General features: G+C 34.6%; 3 protein-coding genes, 1 non-coding gene and 1 pseudogene across 4 annotated transcripts; 2 read left to right on the top strand and 3 right to left on the bottom strand.

Moving 5' to 3' along the window:
- Positions 1-3,036: 3,036 nt before the first annotated feature.
- LOC108663568 (cytosolic sulfotransferase 15 pseudogene) lies at positions 3,037-4,730 on the top strand (annotated as a pseudogene).
- Positions 4,731-7,287: 2,557 nt separating this feature from the next.
- On the bottom strand, positions 7,288-8,246 carry LOC148760535 (uncharacterized). Its single transcript, XM_088810518.1, has 2 exons — positions 7,606-8,246; positions 7,288-7,519 (listed from the first exon to the last, which is right to left on the bottom strand). Exons 1-2 carry the CDS (start codon positions 8,244-8,246, stop codon positions 7,288-7,290), a joined length of 873 nt encoding a protein of 290 aa, XP_088666644.1.
- A 2,078-nt stretch (positions 8,247-10,324) lies between these two features.
- LOC148760534 (uncharacterized) lies at positions 10,325-11,819 on the bottom strand. The gene is made up of 2 exons (XM_088802667.1): positions 11,374-11,819; positions 10,325-11,217 (listed from the first exon to the last, which is right to left on the bottom strand). The coding sequence occupies exons 1-2, from the start codon at positions 11,800-11,802 to the stop codon at positions 10,558-10,560; spliced, it is 1,089 nt and encodes a 362-aa protein (XP_088658793.1). The 5' UTR covers positions 11,803-11,819; the 3' UTR covers positions 10,325-10,557.
- A 6,085-nt stretch (positions 11,820-17,904) lies between these two features.
- On the top strand, positions 17,905-17,993 carry LOC148760533 (small nucleolar RNA snoR8a). Its single transcript, XR_016023279.1, has one exon. It is a non-coding gene; the product is annotated as a small nucleolar RNA snoR8a (small nucleolar RNA).
- Positions 17,994-19,288: 1,295 nt separating this feature from the next.
- On the bottom strand, positions 19,289-22,474 carry LOC18587277 (uncharacterized). Its single transcript, XM_018128896.2, has 4 exons — positions 22,252-22,474; positions 21,971-22,147; positions 20,892-21,380; positions 19,289-19,530 (listed from the first exon to the last, which is right to left on the bottom strand). Exons 1-4 carry the CDS (start codon positions 22,295-22,297, stop codon positions 19,376-19,378), a joined length of 867 nt encoding a protein of 288 aa, XP_017984385.2. The 5' UTR covers positions 22,298-22,474; the 3' UTR covers positions 19,289-19,375.
- Between the last annotated feature and the right edge of the window lie 1,442 nt (positions 22,475-23,916).

The raw sequence follows: 23,916 nt of genomic DNA, 5'->3' as shown, positions 1-23,916 counted from the left end.
GAACAGACAATGGTGGGGAATTTACCTCATCACAGTTTGAGAAGTATCTTGAAGCTGAAGGGATACATCATCAGCTCACAGTCCCTTACTCACCTCAGCAGAATGGAGTAAGTGAAAGAAAGAACAGGTCAATACTAGATATGGGGAGATGTCTGTTGTTTGAGAAAAACCTTCTAAAGAAATTCTGGGCAGAAGCTTGCAGCACAGTTGTTTATTTGCTCAACAGATTACCTACAAAGGCCTTATCAAAAATGACTCCATATGAAGCTTGGTACAATAGCAAGCCTTCAGTTGAACACCTCAGGATATTTGAAAGCCTCTGCTATCATCAAATTCCTGAAATGTATAGAACCAAGCTTGATTCCAGATGAGAAACAATAATATTCATTGGCTATAGTGAGCAGTCCAAAGGGTACAGACTCTATCTTGTAAAATCAAATAAAGTCATTGTATCCAGGAATGTAATCTTTGATGAAACTGCAAAATGGAATTGGAGGACAAGTGAATCAGAAGCAGTGAGGTGTCCATTCATAATTGGAGTTCATGAAGCTGGTGAAACTGAAACTGAAGCTGGAAATCAGATGCCGGATGCAGATGATGATGAACATTATGTTGTGAGAGGTACTCGAAGCCTTGATGATGTTTATCACAGAAGTTTGATGTTTTTAATAGAACCGAATTCTTATCAAGCTGCTGCAAAATCAGATGAATGGAAAGCTGCAATGCAAGAAGAAATCAAAATGATTAATCAAAACAATACCTGGACACTAGTTGATAGACCTGAAAAACAACATGTGATTGGGCTAAAGTGAATTTTCAGAAAGAAACTTAACTCTGATGGTACTTTGAACAAGTGCAAGGCAAGACTTGTTGCCAAGGGCTATTCGCAGTTACCAGGTGTTGACTTTCTGCATACTTTTGCTCCAGTGGCTCGGTATGAAACCATTCGACTATTGTTGGCCATTTCAGCTGCATTTGGTTGGAAAGTATATCACTTTGATATTAAGTCAGCCTTCCTGAATGGTACATTGCAGGAGGAGGTATATGTTGAGCAGCCAGAAGGATTCAAGATTGAATCTGAACCAGATAAAGTTTATAGGCTGCATAAGGCTTTGTATGGGCTGAAGCAGGCACCTCGCACTTGGAACAGCAAGATTGATGCTTATTTATCAAGTCTTGGATTTGAGAAGAGTTTTAATGAAGCTACTCTGTATGTACTTCATTCAAAAGGCCATGCTCAGGTAATCATTTCATTGTATGTTGATGATTTGTTGATTACTGGATGCAATACAGCTGAAATTAATAAGTTTAAATCTGATATGGAGATGAATTTCAGCATGTCTGATTTAGGCTTGATGAACTACTTTCTTGGAATGCAAATATGCCAATCAACCAAAGGCATTTTTGTATTACAAGAAAATTATATAAGAGATATCTTGAACAAGTTCCATATGAGCAACTGCAAGCCTGTTTCTACTCCATTTGTAGTAAATCAAAAGCTGTCTGTGAATGATGGATGTAAACTCAAAGATCCTGTTTGTTATAGGAGTCTTATTGGAAGCTTACTCTACATTTGTTCAACTCGACCAGAGTTAATGTATTCAGTGAGCCTTCTATCCAGATTCATGAGAGAGCCCACTAACATTCATTTTGCTGCAGCCAAACGCATTCTTAGATATTTGAATGGCAGTATGCATCATGGTTTGTTTTTTGCAAGAGCAAAAGAAATTAATCTGACTGGTTATTCAGACAGCGATTGGGTAAGCAGTGCTGATGACTTTAAGAGCACATCAGGTTACATTTTCTCCCTAGGCAATGGTGCAATCATCTGGAATTCACACAAGCAAGCTGTGATTGCTCAATCATCAGCTAAGGCAGAGTATATAGCAGCCAATGCTGCTACCAACCAAGCTGTTTGGTTGAGGAAGATTCTGAAAGACTTGACCTTTATACAGAATACTCCTACAAACATTTTTGTTGATAGCAAATCTGCAATAGCTATCACAAAAAACCCTGTGTTTCATGGCAAAACTAAACATATAAAGGTTAAGTTCCATGCAATCCGAGAAGCTGAAAGAAGTGGAGAAATTGCTCTTGAATATTGTTCTCCTCTGAACCAGTTAGCAGATATTATGACCAAGACCCTGCCTATGTCCAGATTTGAAATGTTAAGAACTAAACTGAAGGTTGTCAATGCAGACTTTAAGGAGGAGTGTTAGAGATAAAGCATGCATTGACTCAGCTTGCATTTATATTATCTTTTGTTGTACTTTGCTTCGTTGTACTAGTTTTGAGGTAAAACTTATCAGCTGGCATGTGGTGTCTGTGTGCATGTTAAAGGTTTAACACCTGTCCTTTAGTATAAACAAGTGTTAGCTGATTGATGCTTGTATATATTGTAAGTCTACTGACTAATGAAAACAACTTTCTCTTCATCCGCTACCCTGTTTTCTTTCTTTTACAGCTCCCAGCTTTGTTTTTATCATTTTGTTCTACTTTCATATCAGACATGACATGGCATATTATGTTGAGTAAGAACTATGCCAAAACTAAAATATCAACTAAAGGGAAATTTTAATTTGTAGGCCATAAGGTGTTGGCTCTCTAGTCTATAGTGTGCATTAATTGGTCTTTTTCTTATCAGCTAGCTCATTTAAAAAAAAAATGTGTTGATCAAAAATAATTTTCTGTTTTCGACCAACAGAATCCTACAATAGTTTTATGCGTCATTCATAATGGCTTAGGGGCCCCTATAGTAAAATTTTTTTACATGAATTATATATAATATATATCTTATAATAATAGGTTACAATGTGAAAAAAAAAAAAATACATATAGTAGAACATATACCCGTTAACAAGATAACAAATCACATGGCCTTTTCTTTCTTTTTTTGGGAAAACATATACGTATCGTCACTTATTTTTTAATTTTTACAATATGTATGTATGAATTAAACCATATTAAAATGATTCCAAAAAGTTATTCCTTATAAATACCAACTAAGATTTAAGGGACTGACTAACATATTCTTCTCCATTTCTATCCCTTCCTCTTGACTGCTGGTTTTATTATGGACACAACAGAAATGATCGCCAAAGACAGTGTTTCAATAGTATCCCAAGATAAGGAGGAGCCATGGGATGATGATGAATTCCAAGAATTGGTGCAAACTCTCCCAAAAGATAAAAACTGGTATGGAACTCATCTTTTTTTCTACCAAGGATTTTGGTGTGCATCTCGTGTGTTTAGATCTATGATTTGTTTCCAGAAACATTTCCAAGCACTTGATTCTGATATTTTTCTTACAAGTATCCCAAAATCTGGCACTACTTGGCTTAAGGCCTTGACTTTCTCAATTGTGAACCGCAATCAATTTGCACGGGAAGAAAATCCCTTGCTCAGCTCAAACCCTCACCAACTTGTTCCAGTCTTTGAGTATGATCTTTACTTGAACAATCCTTGTCCGGATCTCGAAAATAGCTGCCCTTATCAACCAAGAATGTTCTCAACCCATTTACCTTATGCTTTTTTGCCACCTTCCATTAAAGATTCCAACTCTAAGATTGTCTACATATGTAGAAATCCGATGGATATGTTCATTTCTTTGTGGTTTTTTACCGACAAGCTTCGACCCGAAAACGTAAAGCCTTTATCACTAGATGAAGCATTTGAGAAGTTTTGTCAAGGAATCCATGATTTTGGACCATTTTTTGATCATGTACTAGGGTATTGGAAGGCAAGTCAAGAAAATCCCAACCGAATATTGTTTTTACAATATGAAGATCTCAAGGAAAACATTAATTTTCACATAAAAAAATTGGGAAAATTCCTGGGTTTTCCTTTCTCAGAAGTGGAAGAGAAACAAGGAGTTGTAGAAGAAATAGCAAGAATGTGTAGCTTTGGGAACTTGAAAGAATTGGACGTGAACAAGAATGGCATGCACGCCTTCGGAATTGCACACAACACCTTTTTTAGGAAAGCTGAAGTAGGAAATTGGGGCAATTATCTCACTCCTTCCATGGTGGAGTGTTTCAAGAAGCTTATACAAGAAAAGTTAGATAAGTCAGGTTTAACATTCAAATTGTCTCGTCAAAACTTTTAAAGAAGCTTTTGCCTAATTCAAATGATTGTCTTTGGCTTGTTGGATATTCGATAGCTGAATCTATAATCTTGATGTTGTACTTGTTGAGGCAAATGGAATATTTTTAATGAAGTTGATCGACTTTGCAAAAGTATTACAGAGGTGGTGTTTGCCCGCACACTTGGTGAAGTGAACAAGGTGATCGACTCTCTTGCAAAACTCGGAGTTGATAGAGTTGAAATGTTCTGTTTGGTGGAGAGATCGTGATTGGCTGCCATATTAGCTGCTCTTTTCATTACATGATGACTTTCTTGCATACGTATGAGGTTTCTTGTGGTACTAGCTAGTGTTTATTTCTGGTCAGGTATATGGTTGGGATCAGTTACCAAGCGTCAAGATAATATGTCTAATAATGGTTCCCAAAGGGCAGCTTTATTTCTCTGGCTTGTTGCTTCAGATCGTTTGGGAATGGAGGATGCCTAATATTTTTTGTTTGTTCAGTTCTGTCATTTAGTGATTATGTTTTTTAATGATGTTTTATGCTTCTCTAGTGTCTTCCTTGTTGTAATTTGGGATTAAGGTAATTTGTCGTGGTGCTTGTAACGAAATGTCTTGTAATGATATCTTGGTATTAGTGTCCAAACAATCCAAATTTGGTCTTTGTGTTACAATCTATAATATATATAACACTACTAAGAATATTTTGAAAATTTTTTCTATTAATGAAAATAAATATATTTTTACTCATTATATTTTTAAATTTTCATTTGTCATTTAAAAAAATTAATTTTTTCATAGCCATATAATATTGATTGTTCATGTCAAGTCCCAGCTCAAGCACCTGTGCCGGATCCATAATCTGGTTCCCAAATATTCTTAAATTTCTTGCTTTCCATATAGCCCGCAATATGCAAGCTATTTCTCCAACATCTTCAAGACCAACGCTGCGGATTACCTGGAATATCTAATCAAAAACAGAGTTGGAATGTGCTTCTATGTCCCTAAATCCCCACCTTGAAGATAACTATGTTGCTCTCACAAACTGACAGCAGCATAATATATGAAAATCAGTTTCTTCAGCATCCTTGCAGAATACACAAATACTGTCCACATTAATTTTTCACTGCCTTAAAGCTTTCCCAGTTGGAAGAGCACCCTTCAAAGTTTCCAAACAAAGAAGATGATTTTTCCTGGAATAGTGAGCCTCCAGAACTCCTTCCAAAAACCATTTAATAGTCAGCACGAACTACCAGATTCTGAATCAACCAGTAAAGATGACATCAAGCGATAGCCAGACTTGACCGTATGCTGTCCATGCTTACCGTCGGCCCACACCTGTCTATCTACAGGGAGCCTCACACTAAGAGGGATAGACAATATTAAATTACTTTCATATGGAGGAAAACACCTCATTACTTTCTCTTCATTCCACTTAACACCTTCTTCATCGATAAGTTCTGACACCATCATTGATGCACTCACATTCTCCTCATATACCATTGCAACCCAAGGCGTGTCATATGGGATCCAAGAGTCCTTCAATACCCGTATATCCTTGCCATTGCCAACTATCCATACTAAACCTTTTTTAAGGATTGCTTGACTCTCTCTAATGCTCCTCCATAGATAACTGGGATTAGATCCTATAAGGGCATCCATAAAGCTTACCTTTGGAAAGTATCTTGCTTTTAGAATTTTATAAGCAAGAGTCGGTTGCTGCATTTGCAATCTCCACCCTTGTTTCGCCAACAATGCTAAATTAAAGCTACGGGTATCTCGAAAGCCCAATCCTCCAGAAAACTTAGATAGACACATTGACCTTCAATTCTTCTAATGTACTTTGTGCTTTGAATCATCACCACTCCACCAGAACCTTGCTATCACTGAATCTATATCTCTGCAAATAACCTCTGAGAGTTTAAAACAACTCATGATATAGGTAGGCACAACTTGAGCCACTGCCTTAATTAACATTTCTCGACCAGCTGCTGACAGGAACTTATTTTTCCAGTTCAAAACTCTCTTCATGACTCTCTCTTTCACATAACCAAATATTTGTCTTTTTGACCCTCCACTAATTAATGGCATTCCAAGGTAAAAACCTTCCCATTGTCTACTTCTGATGCCCAATATCTGACAAACCATCTCCTTATCCACTTCAGTAGTGTTCCTACTAAACAGAATCGTTGACTTAGCACAGTTAATTTTTTACCAGAAGCTAATTCATACCTCTCAAATATGCTTTTTCGAGCCAACAACTCTGACCTTTTAACTTTTCCAAATACCATGTTATCATCTGCAAAGAGTAAATGAGTCACATTCGGGCCACCTCTACAAATTTCAATACCCGAAATATCCTTGGATGCTTTAGCCATTGTTAAAAGTTCTGATAAAGCCTCAGAAATAAGAACAAATAAATACGGGATCAAAGGATCTCTTTGACGAAGCCCTCGTGAAGGAAAAATTTTCCTTCCTGGGACCCTATTGACCAGCACCGAGTAGGACACAGAAGTCAAGCATCTCATCACCATATCCACAAATAGACTGTTAAACCCCATCTTCTTCATTATTTCCTGCACGAACACCCACTCGACTTTATCATATGCCTTACTCATATCTAATCTTAAGGAAAACTTACCCATTGCTCCTTGCCTTTTATTATGCAGGTAATGAATTATTTCATGTGCCACAACTATGTTATCTGAAATTAACCTCCCAGGTAAAAAAGCACTTTGATTATCAGCAGTCACATGATTCAGAATAGATTTAATTCTATTGGTAAGCACTTTTGAAGCTATTTTGTAGAGTACCAATTCTGCTTGGACAATCTTTGGAATGAGCACAATAAGTGTGTGATTTATATCTTGATGGGGGGATTTACCTTCCAAGAAGTCAACAACAAATTGGTGGACACACTTACTCATCCTATGCCAATATCTCTGGAAAAACAAAGCAGGTAATCCATCAGGACCAGCGGCTTTTGTGGGATGCATCTGGAATAAAGCTGTTCGAACTTCTTCAATAGTGATTTCAGCATTCAATTCAATATTCATATCCTCAGAGACCTTCAGTTGTATGGCAGTAAGCACATGCTCTATTAAAGTTGGCCTTGATGTAGTGAATAAATTTGTAAAAAACTCACAAACCTCATCTTCCATCTCCTCTTGCGATTCTACCCATTCACCACTATCTTTTTTAAGAGCTCAGATGGTATTTTTTCTACGGCGTTCAGAGGCTCGACGATGGACAAACCTAGTGTTCTTATCCCTATCCTTAAGCCATTCCACCCTTGATCGCTGCTTCCACATTACTTCTTCTATCTTTAACAACTCCTGAAGTTCACTCTGAATCTGCTTAGCTTGTACAAATTGTCCGTCCACTTCATGGGCTTCTTGCAACTCTTTTTTTTTTTCTTTTGAATTTGCACTTGAATATCTTTAAGAGGATTTGCTTTTAGATGCCTTAATTTTTGTTTAATTGTAGACAACTGGTTTAGAAATTGCCCACTATTGCTATCGCACCTTTCCATTTCAGTTGCTATTATTTGTTCACATCCACTATCATTTATCCAAGCTGATTCAAAGTGCCATCTTCTTTTCAATGCCTTTCGTCTATGGTGAATCAATTCAATGCGTTGCAAAACATGATCAGAAGCCCCAGTCACATCATTAAAAACCATAGCTCTATTAAACATTTCACCCCAGGCTGAATTACTAAAAACTCGATCCATTCTGCACCTTATGAGATCTCTTTCATCCCTATTATTCCACCAAGTAAACTTAGGGCCTATGAACCGTAATTCTCGTAATCCACAATCAGCACAAACATTACGAAATTCTCGCATTCGAACTTCATTACGTTTTATGCCACTCTCCTTTTCACTTGCATAAAAAACTTCATTAAAATCCCCCATGCAAAGCCAAGGCATGTTATATTGCCCATGAAGCTGACTCAATAAGTTCCATGCATCTTGTTTTCCTCTTACAGACGGACTCCCATAGAAACTTGTCACCCTCCATTGCCTTCTCAAGAAAACTACTATTGCATCAATGTGGTTTTTTGAATATGACTTAATCGAAAAATCAGTTTCCTTCCTCCATATTAAAGCCAGGCCACCTGATCTACCTTCAGCATCGATTGCTAAACAATTATCCATACCCATCATTACCTTTATTCGCTGCATTTCTACATTACCTTTCTTAGTTTCCATTAGAAAGATAATGTCAGGATTTTGCGTCTCAAATACTCGAGAAGTAATTGAATTGTTTGAGGGTTCCAGAGCCCTCAACAATTCCAACATAAAAGCTTCATTTAGGCGGTGCTAGTCTATAAGACCGCTTTGCACCGCCGTTTCAACAGTTGAATTTCCTCCCATTTTAACTTTCTTTAAGGCCACTTGTTTCTGACTTTCTCCAAATACCATTTTTCGTTTGCCTTTCTTTAATATGCTTGCCTTCCTGTGCAGACTTGAAATTAAATCTTCATTTCCCTATTTATTGTCACCATCTTTATTTGTATTCTCACATCTTACAACTAGTGCCTGGCCTTCGCAATCATTATCTTTTTCGTGCAGAAAAACTTCAGCACTCAAATCTGCACCATCATTTGCATTTAAAACTTGCATCAGATTATCCATTACTACCTCATCTCCACTATGCTCAACATCATCCAGACCATCTTGCCTCAAAATCTCTCTCAATGTTCTAGATGAAAATTTGGCATTCATTCCTTGACCACCATTATTTCTTTCGACATCAGACTTAGATTTATCATCCATGATTGGCCTATGTTTTTCCTCAGCATAAATAAATTCTGTAAATCTCTTTCGCATCGACGAGACCAGAAAAGACCCATATTGTTTATGAACTTTTTCTCAATTCTCATCCATACATTGGTAAGCACAGTTGGATTCGATATGCGCCCACACTTAAAACAGAATTGAGGCAGACTCTCGTACTGAAGTGTAATCCATTTAACATGATTCTCCTCCATTGACAACATTAAGCCCCGTCTTAGTGGTTTAGCTAGATCTAATAGGACCTTAATTCGCATGAATTTGTCTCGCAAACCTGTGTTTTCTCCATCCACTTTTATAAATCTCGCAATTGTGTTCCCAATCGCACATGCAACTTCTCTTTCCATGAACCTTGTTGGGAGACCTAAAATGTGAATCCAAAATTCTTCTTTACCATAATCCACATCTTCTGGTTCCATAAACACTTCATCAAATTCCTTTAGGACCACAATATTCCTGTCAAAACACCAGGGTCTTCCCTCCCTAATACGTTCATAATCCTCTTTATCCTCAAAACGAAACAAGAAGATATTCTCTTGAATTTCTTTAATTGTTAAATTTCCTTTTGACTTCCACAGATTACATAATGTTCTGACCATGGCATCCTTATTCACCTTCTTGCCCTCCCAAACTGATCCAATCAGGTAGTAGCATTTTTGACTTTGCGTAAGACCCGACTCCATGCTCCTTGTGATTCGCAGTTGACTTATTTCATCTTTCGATAGTTTGAAATTTTTCCATTTTTCATTGATATCCTCCATGACTTCCTTGTTATCCTATCAGTTGCAACAGAATCCTTTTCAACAAAGATCTAAAACAACGATGAATCCAGTGATCCCGATCCAGCAGTCACCTTGTTTTAACACAAAACAAGACCACCCCCTCGTAACCTTCAGAGCGGTTAGAGAGACAGTTTTTAGGATTTCTAAATTTGGTCCAGGCAGCTTTTACTGTCTCACACTCCATAATTCTGCTGTAAATGTCTTCTGATACAGTAGATTGAATAAATGAGAGTACCTTGAACTTCTTTGCTATCTCTTCTTCATATTGCTTAACTTGTGCAGCAGAAGCATTTTCTCTTGCTACCTGTGGCTCAACATCTTGTTTTACAGCATTCCATAAATTATAGCCTTTCAAAAATGTTTTCATTCTCATTGCCCATACACCATAATTTGAACCATCAAAGATTAGTGAAAGTTGTTAGGTTATATTAGGTGTTGTCATTATGACAGTGGACTAGACTAGAAAATAGTGGGTTATAGAAAACCACTAAAAACTCAAGAGAACTAAAAGAAAGTTGTCTAACGTCCTACGTAACATACTGACGTCCTATGTAACATACTGCTAAAGGACATAAACAAAGACTATCAAGGAATATAGGCTAGAGAGAAGTTAGAGAAAACTATGAGCAAAACAGGGTGTTCATTCATAGTGCATGATGATCACATAGTGGGCATATATGTTACAAGATAATTTGGGATGATAAAACTTGTAACAACAGCTTAACAGGTGTACAAACTTGGTAAAACAAGACAACACGTAAGTTAATGCTGTCTTAACATCAGAAGTGTTTACAGCTAGTAAGCATACTAATCATTAAACATATTTGCAAAATGCTTGCACGTGTCCATGCAAGTGTTACTCTCTAACACAAACAATAGAAACGCTGGAACCTTTATTAGTTTGACACATTTTCATTGAAAATTTTATTAAAACTTTCCCAAAATGTGGATTTATTTGGCCTAAATATGTATCTAGAACCAAAAGCTGATCGGAATACGTCAGGAAGAAGATGATACTGAAGCAAAACAAATAAAGCAGCCGGTAGGAATGACAATGCAGAAGCCAGAATAGGAACCCACTTCAATTTACTTTGACAATAAACTAAAAAGTAGATTGCGCTGAAAGATACCATCAAGGCCATCATGGAGACTAAGAGTGTGGTTACTGCGGCAGCTAATTTCAAGGGCAATCGAACCAAAAAATCTTTCTCGGCGTAACGTGAAGTGAGGATGGACAAGAACATCATCGTCGAGACAATGGAAGAGCACATGGCAACGCTATCTGCCACAGCAAACACGTGAAACATGGTTTTGTCTTTGTTTTTAGGAGATCCATCCCCTCCATCAGTGCCGCCTGGTAAGCTGGAGGCTGTCGTGAATACAACTGTGGTAATAATTGTTGCCACAATCATGCCTGCTTCAGCAGTTTTCTTCATCCATGTTTCTCCAGCTTTCCGCAATTCTTCATGCTCCTTGGTGAATAGCTCTTGAGGTGTCAATTCATCTTTTGAATCTCTCATTTCTCTTTCGGATGGTGGCGTCAAATTTTCCACTTCCTATAAGACCATTCAATTTGAAACAGTGAAAGCACTTTCAAGTGTATAACTATACAAAATCACGATTGGCAATCCTATCATACTGAAAGCTTTCAAGATATATGAAAAAACGAGGTTATTTGAGATTGTATATTTAAAGAAATTGGAAATGTTCACCTTAAACCATAACAACTCCCGTTGCATTTGTAAAGCTGCACCTGATACAATATTGAGCCGATCCAAGGATGGTAGTTTTGCAGCTAAATGTAGCATGTTATAGACAATAGGATTCTCTTGGTCTGAGTAATTAACCCTGTACAGCATTATCAGGTCCTTTCGTAAGCCCAAATTGTGAATGTGAGTGAAGATACCAGCATGGCGGTGCAAAACAGCAATGTGAAATATGCTTTTTCTCTTCTCATCCTTTCTGAAGATTAAATCAGGAAAAAAGCCGACAAGTACAGTCAAGAAATTATAGTTCCCCAATCTTGCTGCCTCAAACAATAATTTAGAAGCGTGATCAGTTGTTTCTTCATAGGATTTTCGTTGGTCTGATGTCATTGTCTCGCAAAGGAGTTTGGTTAGTTTGAGGGCATTGTGCTGCATATTGATTGTGTTGGACCCAAAACCTGTGATTTGACAGAAGAAAATATAAAAATCTTTGGAAGGAAAAATGAAAACAGTACTAATATACCAATAGTTGCATTCGAAAATTTAAATTATGATTAAAAAATTGGATATGAATTTTCCTTTGTCAAAAAAAAAAATGAACTAATAATTACATAATCTAAATCTAATTGACAGTGGTGCAAAGATATATGTGTTGTGCAATTTTTGAGTTTAAATTTGTTCATTATGAAACTGTGTTCTTCTACTTCATTTTTATTTAATTAATTTTTCTCTTTTTTTTTTTTTTTACCGTGAGATATTTTTATTATTGAAAAGTAGTTTATTTATTAAGCCAGTTGGTAGAATGCCATAACAAGTGTTGAACCAGTGTTGTAAAAGACTCTTGATAGACATAAAGAAACTAGCTTTGGTGAAATAGAGGCCCTATACACTTACAAAAGAGAGGAGCTGCTCAAAAAATCAGTAAGCAGCACTAAGCAAGACTACCAAGCCCCTATAAAAAACTTTTGCTAAAGCTTTCAGGCTCAAAATCTATGCATATCTTAGTTCCTAAGCTAGTAAAACAGGAGCAAATGAGTAAGATCTCCTCAGACCAAAGTGTCAAACAACCGCGACAAACGCAAGGATCACAAGCACACCAAAAACCAAACCAGCAATGTAGCGGCTTTCTTACACAGCTTCAACAGGTTGAAATCAACCATTCCACACGAAGACCTCCACTAAATCCGTCTTCATTCACGCTCCTTCCATCCAATTGTAAACCTGGCATCATGATCCTCCCCATAAAACCAAAACAAGAACCCTGTACGATTCACAAACCCTACAACGCTATGATCAAAATTTATTAAATCCATCAATATCCAAATCCTTCGGCATTCGTACCCTTTGGTCAGCTCTTAAAATATCACTACAAACATAAGACTAATTTCAATCATCCCTTATCCAGAAGCACCCATAATCAAGAAGCATAAAAACAAATAAAGCCCTAGCTTCCATTAACCTGAACCTCTTTTCTTTTTCCTGCTACTGTATTTCTAACTCTCTCCATTTTGCTGAACCTTTCCACAATTTTCTCCTCACTGCCTCCCCCTACTATACCCAGATACTTTACACCACTTAATCATCCGTTTTTGCATCCAGAGAAAATGTAAATATCAACATGGCGTATTGTTCACATGGAGAGAAAATAGTCCTGTCGTTCAAATAAAAGCATAATGAACTTATCACGCAAGGCATCAGGTTATCAATGACGCAGCAAGCCTACTCTGCTACCGTATTAAATTTTAGAGTCAGTATTTAACATAAAGTTGTTGTCAATTATAGAAAGGTTTCTCTTATGTATAAGGTCTCAAGGAACACAAAATTTAATTAATCAAAGTTGGATACTTCATCATTTCTTAATATTAAAACTCTTCTCGGGTTACATGTTAGGCCCTCAGGCTAGGCCCTATGGTTTTTTATTTTTTTGTGAAAAGCTGTTGATTCATTCAACATAAAGAACATAATTGCAGCCATCAAAGAGGAAAATAACCTCCAAGCCACCTAGAAAAGCTGCAGAGGAACAAAAACAAATCTACAGCATCAAAACCACCCCTGCCTTACGTAGGTTGGGTATAGGATAAAATTTTTGAAGCTTAAACGGCTCGACCACATATTATATTAATAAGAATATAATTTAATTAAAACTTAATTTTAAAATATTAGTATAAAATGGTTTTTTAATATTTAATAATATAATTAACTTAATAAGTGTTCCGAGCCGAGTTTGAACCTAAGATTTTAAGATGTTAACCACATCAAACTCAATTCATATACACTTTTACTCGATATTCCTTTAAATATAACAAATTTCATTGTTAAAAATTAACAAATATATCTGTGAGGATAGTCTTGAATTGTCATTTAATTAGAATTATTTAATTCTAATTAAACTAGTATATCTTATTAAAATAGTCTTTATATTTAGTTAGACTAGAATAACAATTCTTAATTATATTAGAATAAGATTATTGTATTTGGTACTATAAAAGGACCCTATGAGGTTAAAAAATAACCATCACCTAGATTTATAGAGAGTGATTTGAGTGTACGTGAGATAAGGGTTGTGAGTTTGAGACTGTTCTTGTAATTTCCTGATTTTTCCTCTTAATGAATCTTTCTTTGTTGCTGTGTCTGTGGATGTAGGTCATCAAAAGACTGAACCAAGTAAATTCTTGTGTTCTCGTGGGTGTGGTTGATTTCTTTCTTTCTTTATTTTATTGATTGGGTAAGATCTTGAGCAACTCTTTAAAGATAATCCCGTAATTTCCACAACAATATCTCATGATGTACATACTTTACATACTAATGAGTTTATCATATACATGTTTTGAAACTTAGTTTACAAGCCAATCATGCAAGGAAGGCAACAACCAAGATTAAGAAAACATGCACAACATATCGAATTTTAAGATAAGTATATAATATAAAACCCATTGATAGTATACAGAAAGAATTCTCTTAATTTCATTATTCATTTTTTCCACAACGGCAAGATAAGTAAGCAGGTAAACGCCTAGTTTATCACATTCATCCCTAAATGTAAGAATCCAATGGAATCGAATTAGTATAGACTAATCAATCGAGTAGGCAGAGTTTCCAAAACTGTGGCAAAGGTAATTGCAAATAGGCTAAGGAAGGTTATACATGAAGTGATTGGAAACATATGGTTTGCCTTCATAAAGGATAGACAATTACTGAACAGTGCACTAACTGCTAATGAGATAATGGACCACGTTAAGAAAGACAACAAGGGAAGGGTCTTGGTTAAGGCGGATTTCATAAACCCCTATGACAATGTCAACTGGGATTTTCTAGATTTGCTTATAAACAAATTAGGTTTCAGAATCAAATAGCGAGAATCAATGAAAGAATGTGTACAATTAGTGCCAATCTCAATATATACTTGTTAATGAGACCCCAACAAGACAGTTCAAGATGGAAAGAGGCTGTAACAAGGTTGCCCATTGTCCCCGTTCCTGTTCAACATTATAGCTAAAGCTTTTACCGCTATCATGCATAAAACAATGATCAAACGACTGTGCAAGGGGATCGATATTGGGAATAACGAGCTCTGCATCTCGCACTTACTGTATGTAGACGACTCTATGGTGTTCTATACCTTGGACAAGGATAGTCTGATGAATACGAAAAAAGTGCTTGCGACCTATATCACGTTTAAAGATTAACTTTCAGAACCTATAATTTGGAATCAGAAGCTACATGTCATTCTTGGGCTTAACAAATTGCATTTAAAATCGGTAAGCTCCCTACAATATACCTGGGCCTGCCTTTCGAAGTATACCAACACTGAATAAAAGTTTGGAAACTCGCTGTAGAAGGGTCCAAAGCGAGACTATCCACATGGAAATCAAAATTGCTCGCCATGGGAGGAAGAGTAATGTTTATTTTTTTTGCACGATCAAATCAAGAAAATTCATTAAAAATTATGAAGAAATTATAATGAAAAAGGTTCCCCAAGGAGAGGACTTGGGAGCAAAAAAAGCCAACTGTCATGGCTGAAACAAAAAGAAAAAGAAAGACATAGCAGCCGGAAAAAACACCACATAGTAGGAGACAAGAAGGAAAAACAACCCAGTAGAGGGATAGCTGCAGCAAAAGCAGAACAATGGCCATAAAGATGTAGAACCCATGAGAGAAGAAACCGTGAAGACTTTCACCAAGCAATGAACATAACACATATTTAAGCTTGCAAAACTTGGTCTTAAAACAAAACCTAACCCTGCCATGAACAGCAGAAGATGTTCAATTTTCAACAACCATTTTAGAGAACCCCTGATCTCCCATACGCAGGACTGAAAGCCCACTCCAAATTATTTTCTTGCTAGAGACATTCAATTGATCTTTCATTAACATCAATGAACTTTGTTTCATGAAGGAGAAGCATGTTGATTCTGTTAGCACCAACAAATTGGTGCAGTTTTTAAGCTTTCAAAAAGTTGTCAGGTCCTCTCGAATATTCCGAGAAAGGAGCCGTAAAGTGAGAAAATCAGAAAACCATGAGAGGCAAATCAATGGAGAAAATTGGAAAAGACCACAACATAGAGTCTGAGGGAATGAGGCTCTTAAAAACCTGAGTAGAAAATAGGGAAGAAAGGAATTGAGCAGCTCGAAGGAATAAACAAAATACTAAACATTGGGTAAGGCAAAAGCATTGCTTTCAATATAATTTTTGTAAGGAAAAGCTCCCAATTTTCAACAGATAATCAAGGTCAAAATACTTGGGAAGTCCCTGTATTAGGAAATTTTCTTCAATTTAGTCCCTTTACTCAAAATTGTAATATTGTAGTTTTTTAATTTTGAGAATTGCTTCAATTTAGTCCTTCCAACAGTTTTCGTCCAAATTGACCGTTATGGTGTGGTGTAGATGTAGCATCAGATGCTGATATGGCATATAAAAGGGATTTGGTTGCTGATGTGGCACTGGCACATTAGCATGCTAGGGGTGACATGGCACTGCCATGTCACACTTCAAGGTCAGAAGTGGCACTACCATGTCACACTTTTTGCATATGGATTACTAAAGTGGCATTTATTGGTTCAAGTTGCCACGTGGCACATCAAGAGGTTGCCACTGGCACTTTTAGACACTGACACATGGCAATTTATTTTTCAAAAGATGCACTTGCTAAGATTCAAATCCAGGACCTGTAGCAAATAAACTAATGTTTTTACCATCACACCTAAATTTTTAAATTTAACAGTATCTTACTTAAATTTCTTTTCATTTCTTATTTTTGTTTTTTTTTTCCATAAAACTATGTCGTTTTGGAATGTTCTTATACTCTCAAAACCCATAACCATAAAAACCCTTTGGAACCTTTTTCTCAAAACAATGTAGTTTTATGGAAAGAAAGAAAAAAAAAAGGAAAGAGAAGAAGGCTCCAAAACGATGTAGTTTTATGAAAAGAAAAAGAAAGAATAAAAGAAGAAAGGAGATTCAAGCAAGATATTATTAAATATAAGAGTTTAGGTGTGATGGTAAAGACATTGGTTTTTTGCTAGAGGTATTCAGTTTGAATCTTAGCAAGTGCATCTTTTAAAGAATAAATTACCATGTGTGAGCGTACAACAGTGCCTTGTAGTAGCCTATTGACATGCCACATGGCAACTTGAACTTATAAATGCCACATCAGCAATCCATATCCAAAAGTGTAATGTGGCATTGCCACGTTAGCAACCCGACCTTGAAGTGTGACATGGCAATGCCACGTCAGCAACGAAACCCTTTATATGCCATGTTAGCATCTGATGCCACGTCAAATCCAAGTCAACACTCACGTCAGCACTGTAATGGTCAATTTGGATAAAAAATGTTAGAAGGACTAAATTGAAGTAATTTTCAAAATTAAGGGACTAAAATATTACAATTTTGAGTAGAGGGACTAAATTGAAAATAATGTTCTAATATGGGGACTTCTCAAGTATTTTGACCCATGTTTTTGCATAATTTACCTAACTTTTTACAACCACATTTGCCCCTTTTTGGATGTATCAAAAAATTTTTTTTTACCACATCATAGGCATTAAATTGAACAAAAATATATAGTACGAGGACTAAATTAAACAGAATTGAGATGGTGAGGGACTAAATAAAAAAAAAATTTTAAAATACAAATATTTAAGTAGATTATTGATATACTTATTAATAAGCCAAATATTTAAGTGTAAAAGATTTATGGTGTTAAAAAATATATATAAATATTTTCTTACTTGATTATTTGATTCTAGAATATGTACATTAAATTATCTTTTTTACAAAAATTAAGTTTGAATTCTCCTTCTATAAAAAAATTTCAAAAAAATTTCATACCTAAAGTCAAATTTAGATGAATAACTTGTATTACATTAAAATAAAAAAAAATATAAAAAGACTAAATAAATTCCTTTTTCTTCTATTTATAATAGTATAAAAATTTGAAATCTTTAACTTCGTTTTTAACTTGAGCTGAACTCAAATTAGTAAAATAAGTTGATTTAGTTTTTTCTTTTAAAAAAATGAAGAACGGAGATATGAAATTAACGATGATTATAAAAATAATTTCTTGTTCTAACTTATTTAATTTGGACATGATAAACCTCTTATTACAACCATAGAATCTGAGCTCCATCCTTCTAATTTTTTATGTTTTTATTTTGTTTAATATTTCAAGTTTAAATTTTCTAGATTAAAAACTGCATTTATGATTGATAAAGTTAAATATAACTGTAAATATTTGTACTATTTTATTTTATTAATAAATTTTTTACAAATTCAAATTAATAATTTAAATTTAAATTTAGTAAAATTTGATTGTGGTATTTTAACTTAAATAAAATCATTTTATAAGAAACTTTGTGTAAATTTAAGTAAAAAGTAAATTGGGTAAGAATTGAATAATTTTAAAAGAATGTGCATTTGTAAATTATGAAAGTTGTAACTAAATCAACCTATTTTGCTAATTTGAGTTTAGCTCAAGTTAAAAACTATGTTAAGTAAATTTCAAATTTTAATACTATTATAAATAGAAGGAAAAAAATTATTTAGTCCTTTTATATTATTTTAATTTAACGTAATGCATGTTATTCATTTAAATTTGACTTTAGATATGAAATTTGTTTGAAAGTTTTTTTATAGAAGGAGAATTCAAACTTAATTTTTGTAAAAAAGATAAATTAATATACATATTCTAGATTCAAATAATCAAGTAAGAAAATATTTATATATATTTTTTAACATCATAAACATTTTACACTTAAATATTTGGTATATTAATAAGTATATCAATAATCTATTTAAAGATTTGTATTTTTCAAATATTTTTTTTAATTTAGTTTCTCTACATCTTAATTTTGTTCAATTTAGTCCATGTACTATATATTTTTGTTCAATTTAATTCCTCTGATGTGGAAGAAATTTTTTTTGAAAATTTTTTTGATCTGCCACATGGCACTGACATGTCAACATGTCAGTACCACATTAGCATTGCCACGTGGTATGCCACATCATCAAAATGTGCCATGTTAGCGTTGACATAATCCTTTTTAGTGGCAAAATTGGATACCGTTAGGGGGATGGATTAAATTGAAAAAATTTTCAAAATCAAAGGATTAAATTACTTCGATTTTGAGTACAGGGATTAAATTGGATAAAATTGGAGAGTACAGGGACTGGATAGGTCTTTTGACAGTTGTAAATTTTGAGATATAAGGACTCTGGGTGTGTTTTTTGTTGTCTAAATGAGAGTGTTTTCTGCTTCAACAATTCTCCTGCCTTTGCTGTAGGTTAGAGACTCGCACCAGCATTCTATATCTGGCTGGAATTAATATACACTATTAAGCTTTTCAAAAAAAAAAAAAACCGAATGTAACATTTCTTGTTACTTAAAACTAAATCAATGTGAGAAAATTTATCGCCCTAGTAATCGATAAAAAGAATTTCAATGAAACTGTTAAAATAAAGGAACTAATCTGTTTGTTGTTAGACTACTGGAAGTGAGTGTAGAGGAAACTAACACATGTCTATAAGTGTTTTTGGGGTTGTTGAACTCTTGCCAGCAAATGCTGAAGGCGTTCGAGCCAGTATTCCCAAGGCTGTTTCTTCATCATCATTAGGTGGCCAAGCTAGGACGTCTCCAAGGACTTCCAACATTCTGATGGCTAAATCTGCAAAATTTAGTCCAAAGTTCCAGCGTATTAAATACTAGTATAAGTGAAAATCATTTTATTATTGTAGCTGCTATGGAGTGTTGCAGAACTTCTGTTGGTAATGATCACGTCTTTCTCAAATTTTCTTCAAATTTTGTGATTAAAACTAACTGAATATAAATTTCAAACTAAAATTGTAAATTTTTATATTTCATATCACAAATCATGTACAAAAAATTCAAATTTAAGGAGATTCAAATTTGGAAGAAATGTTGGAATTACTCCTTATTCAAAGAGTTAGATTTGTTACCCTGTTCTCCCAAATAATGTACACACACACAACCAATTGCGATTTAGTTTCCTTAATTTTATGTTAGTTTGTAATTTATTTGTTTGATTTATTGTTTTCACATGGATACAATTAAAGTTGTCATATTTGTTGAATTATAATCTTATAAAAAAAATTATAATAGTTTAAAGTTTTTTTTTGAAAGACATATTAATTATTTGTGTTAGTGTAATTGTTGAGTACACAATGCTACCTAAAATCTTTAGCCTTGAGATAAAACTTTAAATTTATTTGGTTGAAAATATATTAATCTTGTCAAAAGATATAAAGAAGTTCTTTCACTTAAAAACTGACAAATGAAAGAATGGAAATTTTACACCTTCCAATGATTTAAAAGTAGAAAGGAAAAATAGGGAAAAAAAAGTCATCTTTCATGGGTCCTTAATCCAAATACTAGTTCATGGGGATTGTGAAAAGTTTTTTCTGATATTAGCAAGTTGGAAAAAATGATTTGTGAAATAAGATACAAGCATATTTATAGGGAAGCTAATCACTTTGTGGATGCATTAGTAAGAATGGACGTAGATCGATCAAACATGTTCAAAATATGCTGGTGATTGGGCATATAAGGAACCATGTCATTTGTTAGTTTATCATTTATGGGTTGTTTTGCACATAAAGCTCTTTTTTATGCAAAACATGTATTGAAATGTAATGTTTCTTTTTTTTTTTTTTTGTCAGGCGTTTTGTATCAAGTGGTTTCCTTTTCGGTTTTTGTTTTGAACTAGAAGACTGTTTAAGCTTTTCTATTAATAAAAAGTGAATGTTTGGCATAAAAAATTGTCAAATTCTAGTTTTAAGTCTAAAAAACGTTGAGTCTCGGTACTCTAAAAAGGTATATGTCAGAACAATTGTTAATTCCAAAAGCTTTTTGACATTGAATGTGGTAACAAAGTCTTTTTAACAGAGAAGAGTAATAGTCCTTGAATAGTCCTTGAATGGACAATTTTTTAGAGTGTAAGGACTCAATTTGTTCAAATAATAAGATAAGACCACAGTCATAATTTGACCTACAAAGTGTTATGCTTACCAAACAAACCAGCCCGAATGCAAGCGAAGAAAATGCCTCGTTGCTCCTCCTCGTGCAGACAAGGTATATGCGGCTCGAATTTTTTGTATAGAAACCGAAGCATTTCAGGATATCCACACACCGCAGCAATGTAGAGTGGTGTCCTGTTTTCGGCACCTCGGATGAATGCAAGGTCCGCATTCTCGTCCATCAAAATCTTTGCAATATTAACACTGCCGGTCGCGGCCGCGACGCAGAAGGCAGTGTTCCCCCTGCCATCTTGCAGTTCCAAGTCTCCCGATTCCATTCTTCCCACCAATTCCTTTACGACGGCAACCTGTCTTGCTTCTACCGCAACATGAAGAGCTGTTTCACGTGCCCCCGTGATGCTGGAACATAAAAGTGTTCTGCCATATGGGTTTAGAATTTGTTGCAACTTTTCCCTGTCACCATTTAGTGTGGCCCTATAAAGTGGCACGCCTTGTTCTACGTAAAATTCTTTGTTTGTCTCTGAAATAAAGCAAACAAAGAAGAATATAAAATTAGTTAATTTAACATGATACCTTTCCAGGCTTTCACCAGTTTAACTAAGATTGGTAATGTTATCCAAATTACATGGCCAATTTGTAAATAGAAGCAACAATTTGGCCAAAACCTGTCATCCAATCTGGTTTCACGCACAGAAGATAATATAGGTAGGTTCTATTGCCAATAAACAAAGAAACAGTCTACCTTGTGGATAAGATTTGGTTTCTAAATGGACCTAGACCGTTCTCAAGAAGGCACTTTAACAGTTTAGAATTTGTGATTGAAGGTTTCGAATTCAAATGTGAGATAGAAAGAATGAGGTTTATGCAATGGAAGAACTCCCATATATGTAGCTCAGGATCAAGCTCTTCACATACATAAGAAAAAAAAATTGGACCTTGACCCATTGGGCACATTCCTACCTTTAAAATTTATAAGAGAAATCCATATAGATAACTACGTGAGATAGAGAAATTCGAACATCTGATTCATTATGTCTGAAGAGTAGGATTTGAATCCCCTTACCTCAATTAAAAAAAAAAAAAAAACTATGTGAGATAGAGAGTAAGTACCAGGCAGATGAGGAGAAGGCTGCCTGGGAACCCATGGTCTTTGACAAATGCATGATTTCGGGGACTGGGGAGATTCTTCATTTCCCGATCCAGTTCCAGTTCCAGTTCCATTATCACCTGATATATTGGGTTCATCTTCTGGTCTCACACCTCGACCCAGAAAATGATCTACTTTCTCTGAGAGCACCAAGAATCCAATTACGTTCATCAAAATATTCACAACAATGCTTTTAATTTCTGAAAAAATTCGAGCAAAAAAAAAAAAAGTAAAAGGTTTAAACCTTGTATCGTCCGCAGCACTTGTCTTAACCATGCCCGAAAACCCATTGATCTCTCGATATCAGAACTTAAGCTGCAATAAGATATTTTAAGGGAACAATTAAAATTCTCAATAATCAAGTAGCGATGCTGCTTGCTGCAAAGAGAACAGGGATCCCCATCCCCCTCCTCCACAATGACTGTGAGAAACGACCGTGGACTGGAGCCATCTTGATCTGAATATAAATGAAATCCTCACCACAGTAATTTGGTCTTTGGGCAGCATCTTTATTGGCGTGTGATATTAGTAATAATTTTGGTAGCACTTGCTCAACACTTTTTAAGTGTTAACCCAACTTTCATAGATTCAGCTACAATATACAAAGATTGCATAAAGTAACGAGGATGGCACTTTTATGATCGTTATTAATTATAAAATTAAATAAATTAATAAAAGCTCCGAAGGCTGCCAAGTTTTGCAGCTGTTGTTCTGTTCAGGCTCATTAAGCTAGCTTTAAAGCCTCAGAGAGTCTTTTACCTTTAAAGTAGAAGACTCTTCATGGCATTCTAGCTGCAATTTCAATAAAGCACCAACTTTCAAAATAAAAAAAATAAAAAAAAACATCGAAAGCACCCAAAGGAAGCACAAGAGACAGAACCCCATAACAAAGAGAACTTCAATTTCCACGTGATACAATCTAAGTATACATATCATACACATATAGATACATATATATATGTATATAGTTATATATGTATATATAGATATGTATGTATGTATGTATGTATGTATGTGTAATAGAATATTATCTCTAAAATAACATTTCAATCATTAAAATTCAAAATTTTGATTTAAACTCAATAAAATTAAAACATTTGTTGAGATTTTTTAGATGAAAAAAAAAACTCTTTTGTTATATATTCCAAAATCATACACACTAAATAAAAATAAAAGAATATTTGTCAAGCGCAAAAATAGAATCAATCTATACTTACCTTATTTATTGCTACAGACGGAACTTTTCTTAACAATTTTTTCTGATAAACTAAAAAGTTTATTATTCAAAAGAAGAGGAGACTCCTTGCTACTAAAAGTTAAAGCACATGCCCGGCAAACAAAAACAAAGCTAAGAAACAAAGAAGTAACATCAAGCAAATTAACAACATTCATACACTCAAATATTTAATTTATTGGTTAGTGCATAATTGCTTTATCTAATGAGCAGGATTTCGAATATCTCTTTTTCCAATTAAAAAACAAACAAACAACATTCATAGAGATTTTACTTAAAACAAATATAATAGTTGGACCCTCGCCAAAATGGTATATGTATTTGATAAGCCATTGAAAATGTTACAAAACTCTTTTTAAAAAACACCGAAGTTTTTCACTGAAAAAAAAATTGAAGTAATTAAAAGCTACTTAATGTTTTTTCTTTCACAAACAAGTTCATATTATTATTATTATTAAAAAGAAATTTTATTAGTAACTAATATGCCATCCAAAGTCTCTAAGCTAATTGCTAAAGACTTGTATTGACATGAAACAACAAGTTTGTGTATCATCACAACTGAACAGTTACACAATAAACCCCTCCTCAAAAAAGTCATTGACGGTTTTTCATACCAATAAATAGCAAAATATCTATGATAGCCATCTCTCTACCCTTACCTAAAACAACATGACT

This window comes from Theobroma cacao, chromosome 10 (genome assembly GCF_053813885.1).
Source record: "Theobroma cacao isolate CCN51 chromosome 10, ASM5381388v1, whole genome shotgun sequence".
NCBI classification, from domain to species: Eukaryota; Viridiplantae; Streptophyta; class Magnoliopsida; order Malvales; family Malvaceae; genus Theobroma; species Theobroma cacao.
Note: the sequence above shows the minus strand (reverse complement) of the source record. Positions and strands in the feature narration are given on the sequence as shown.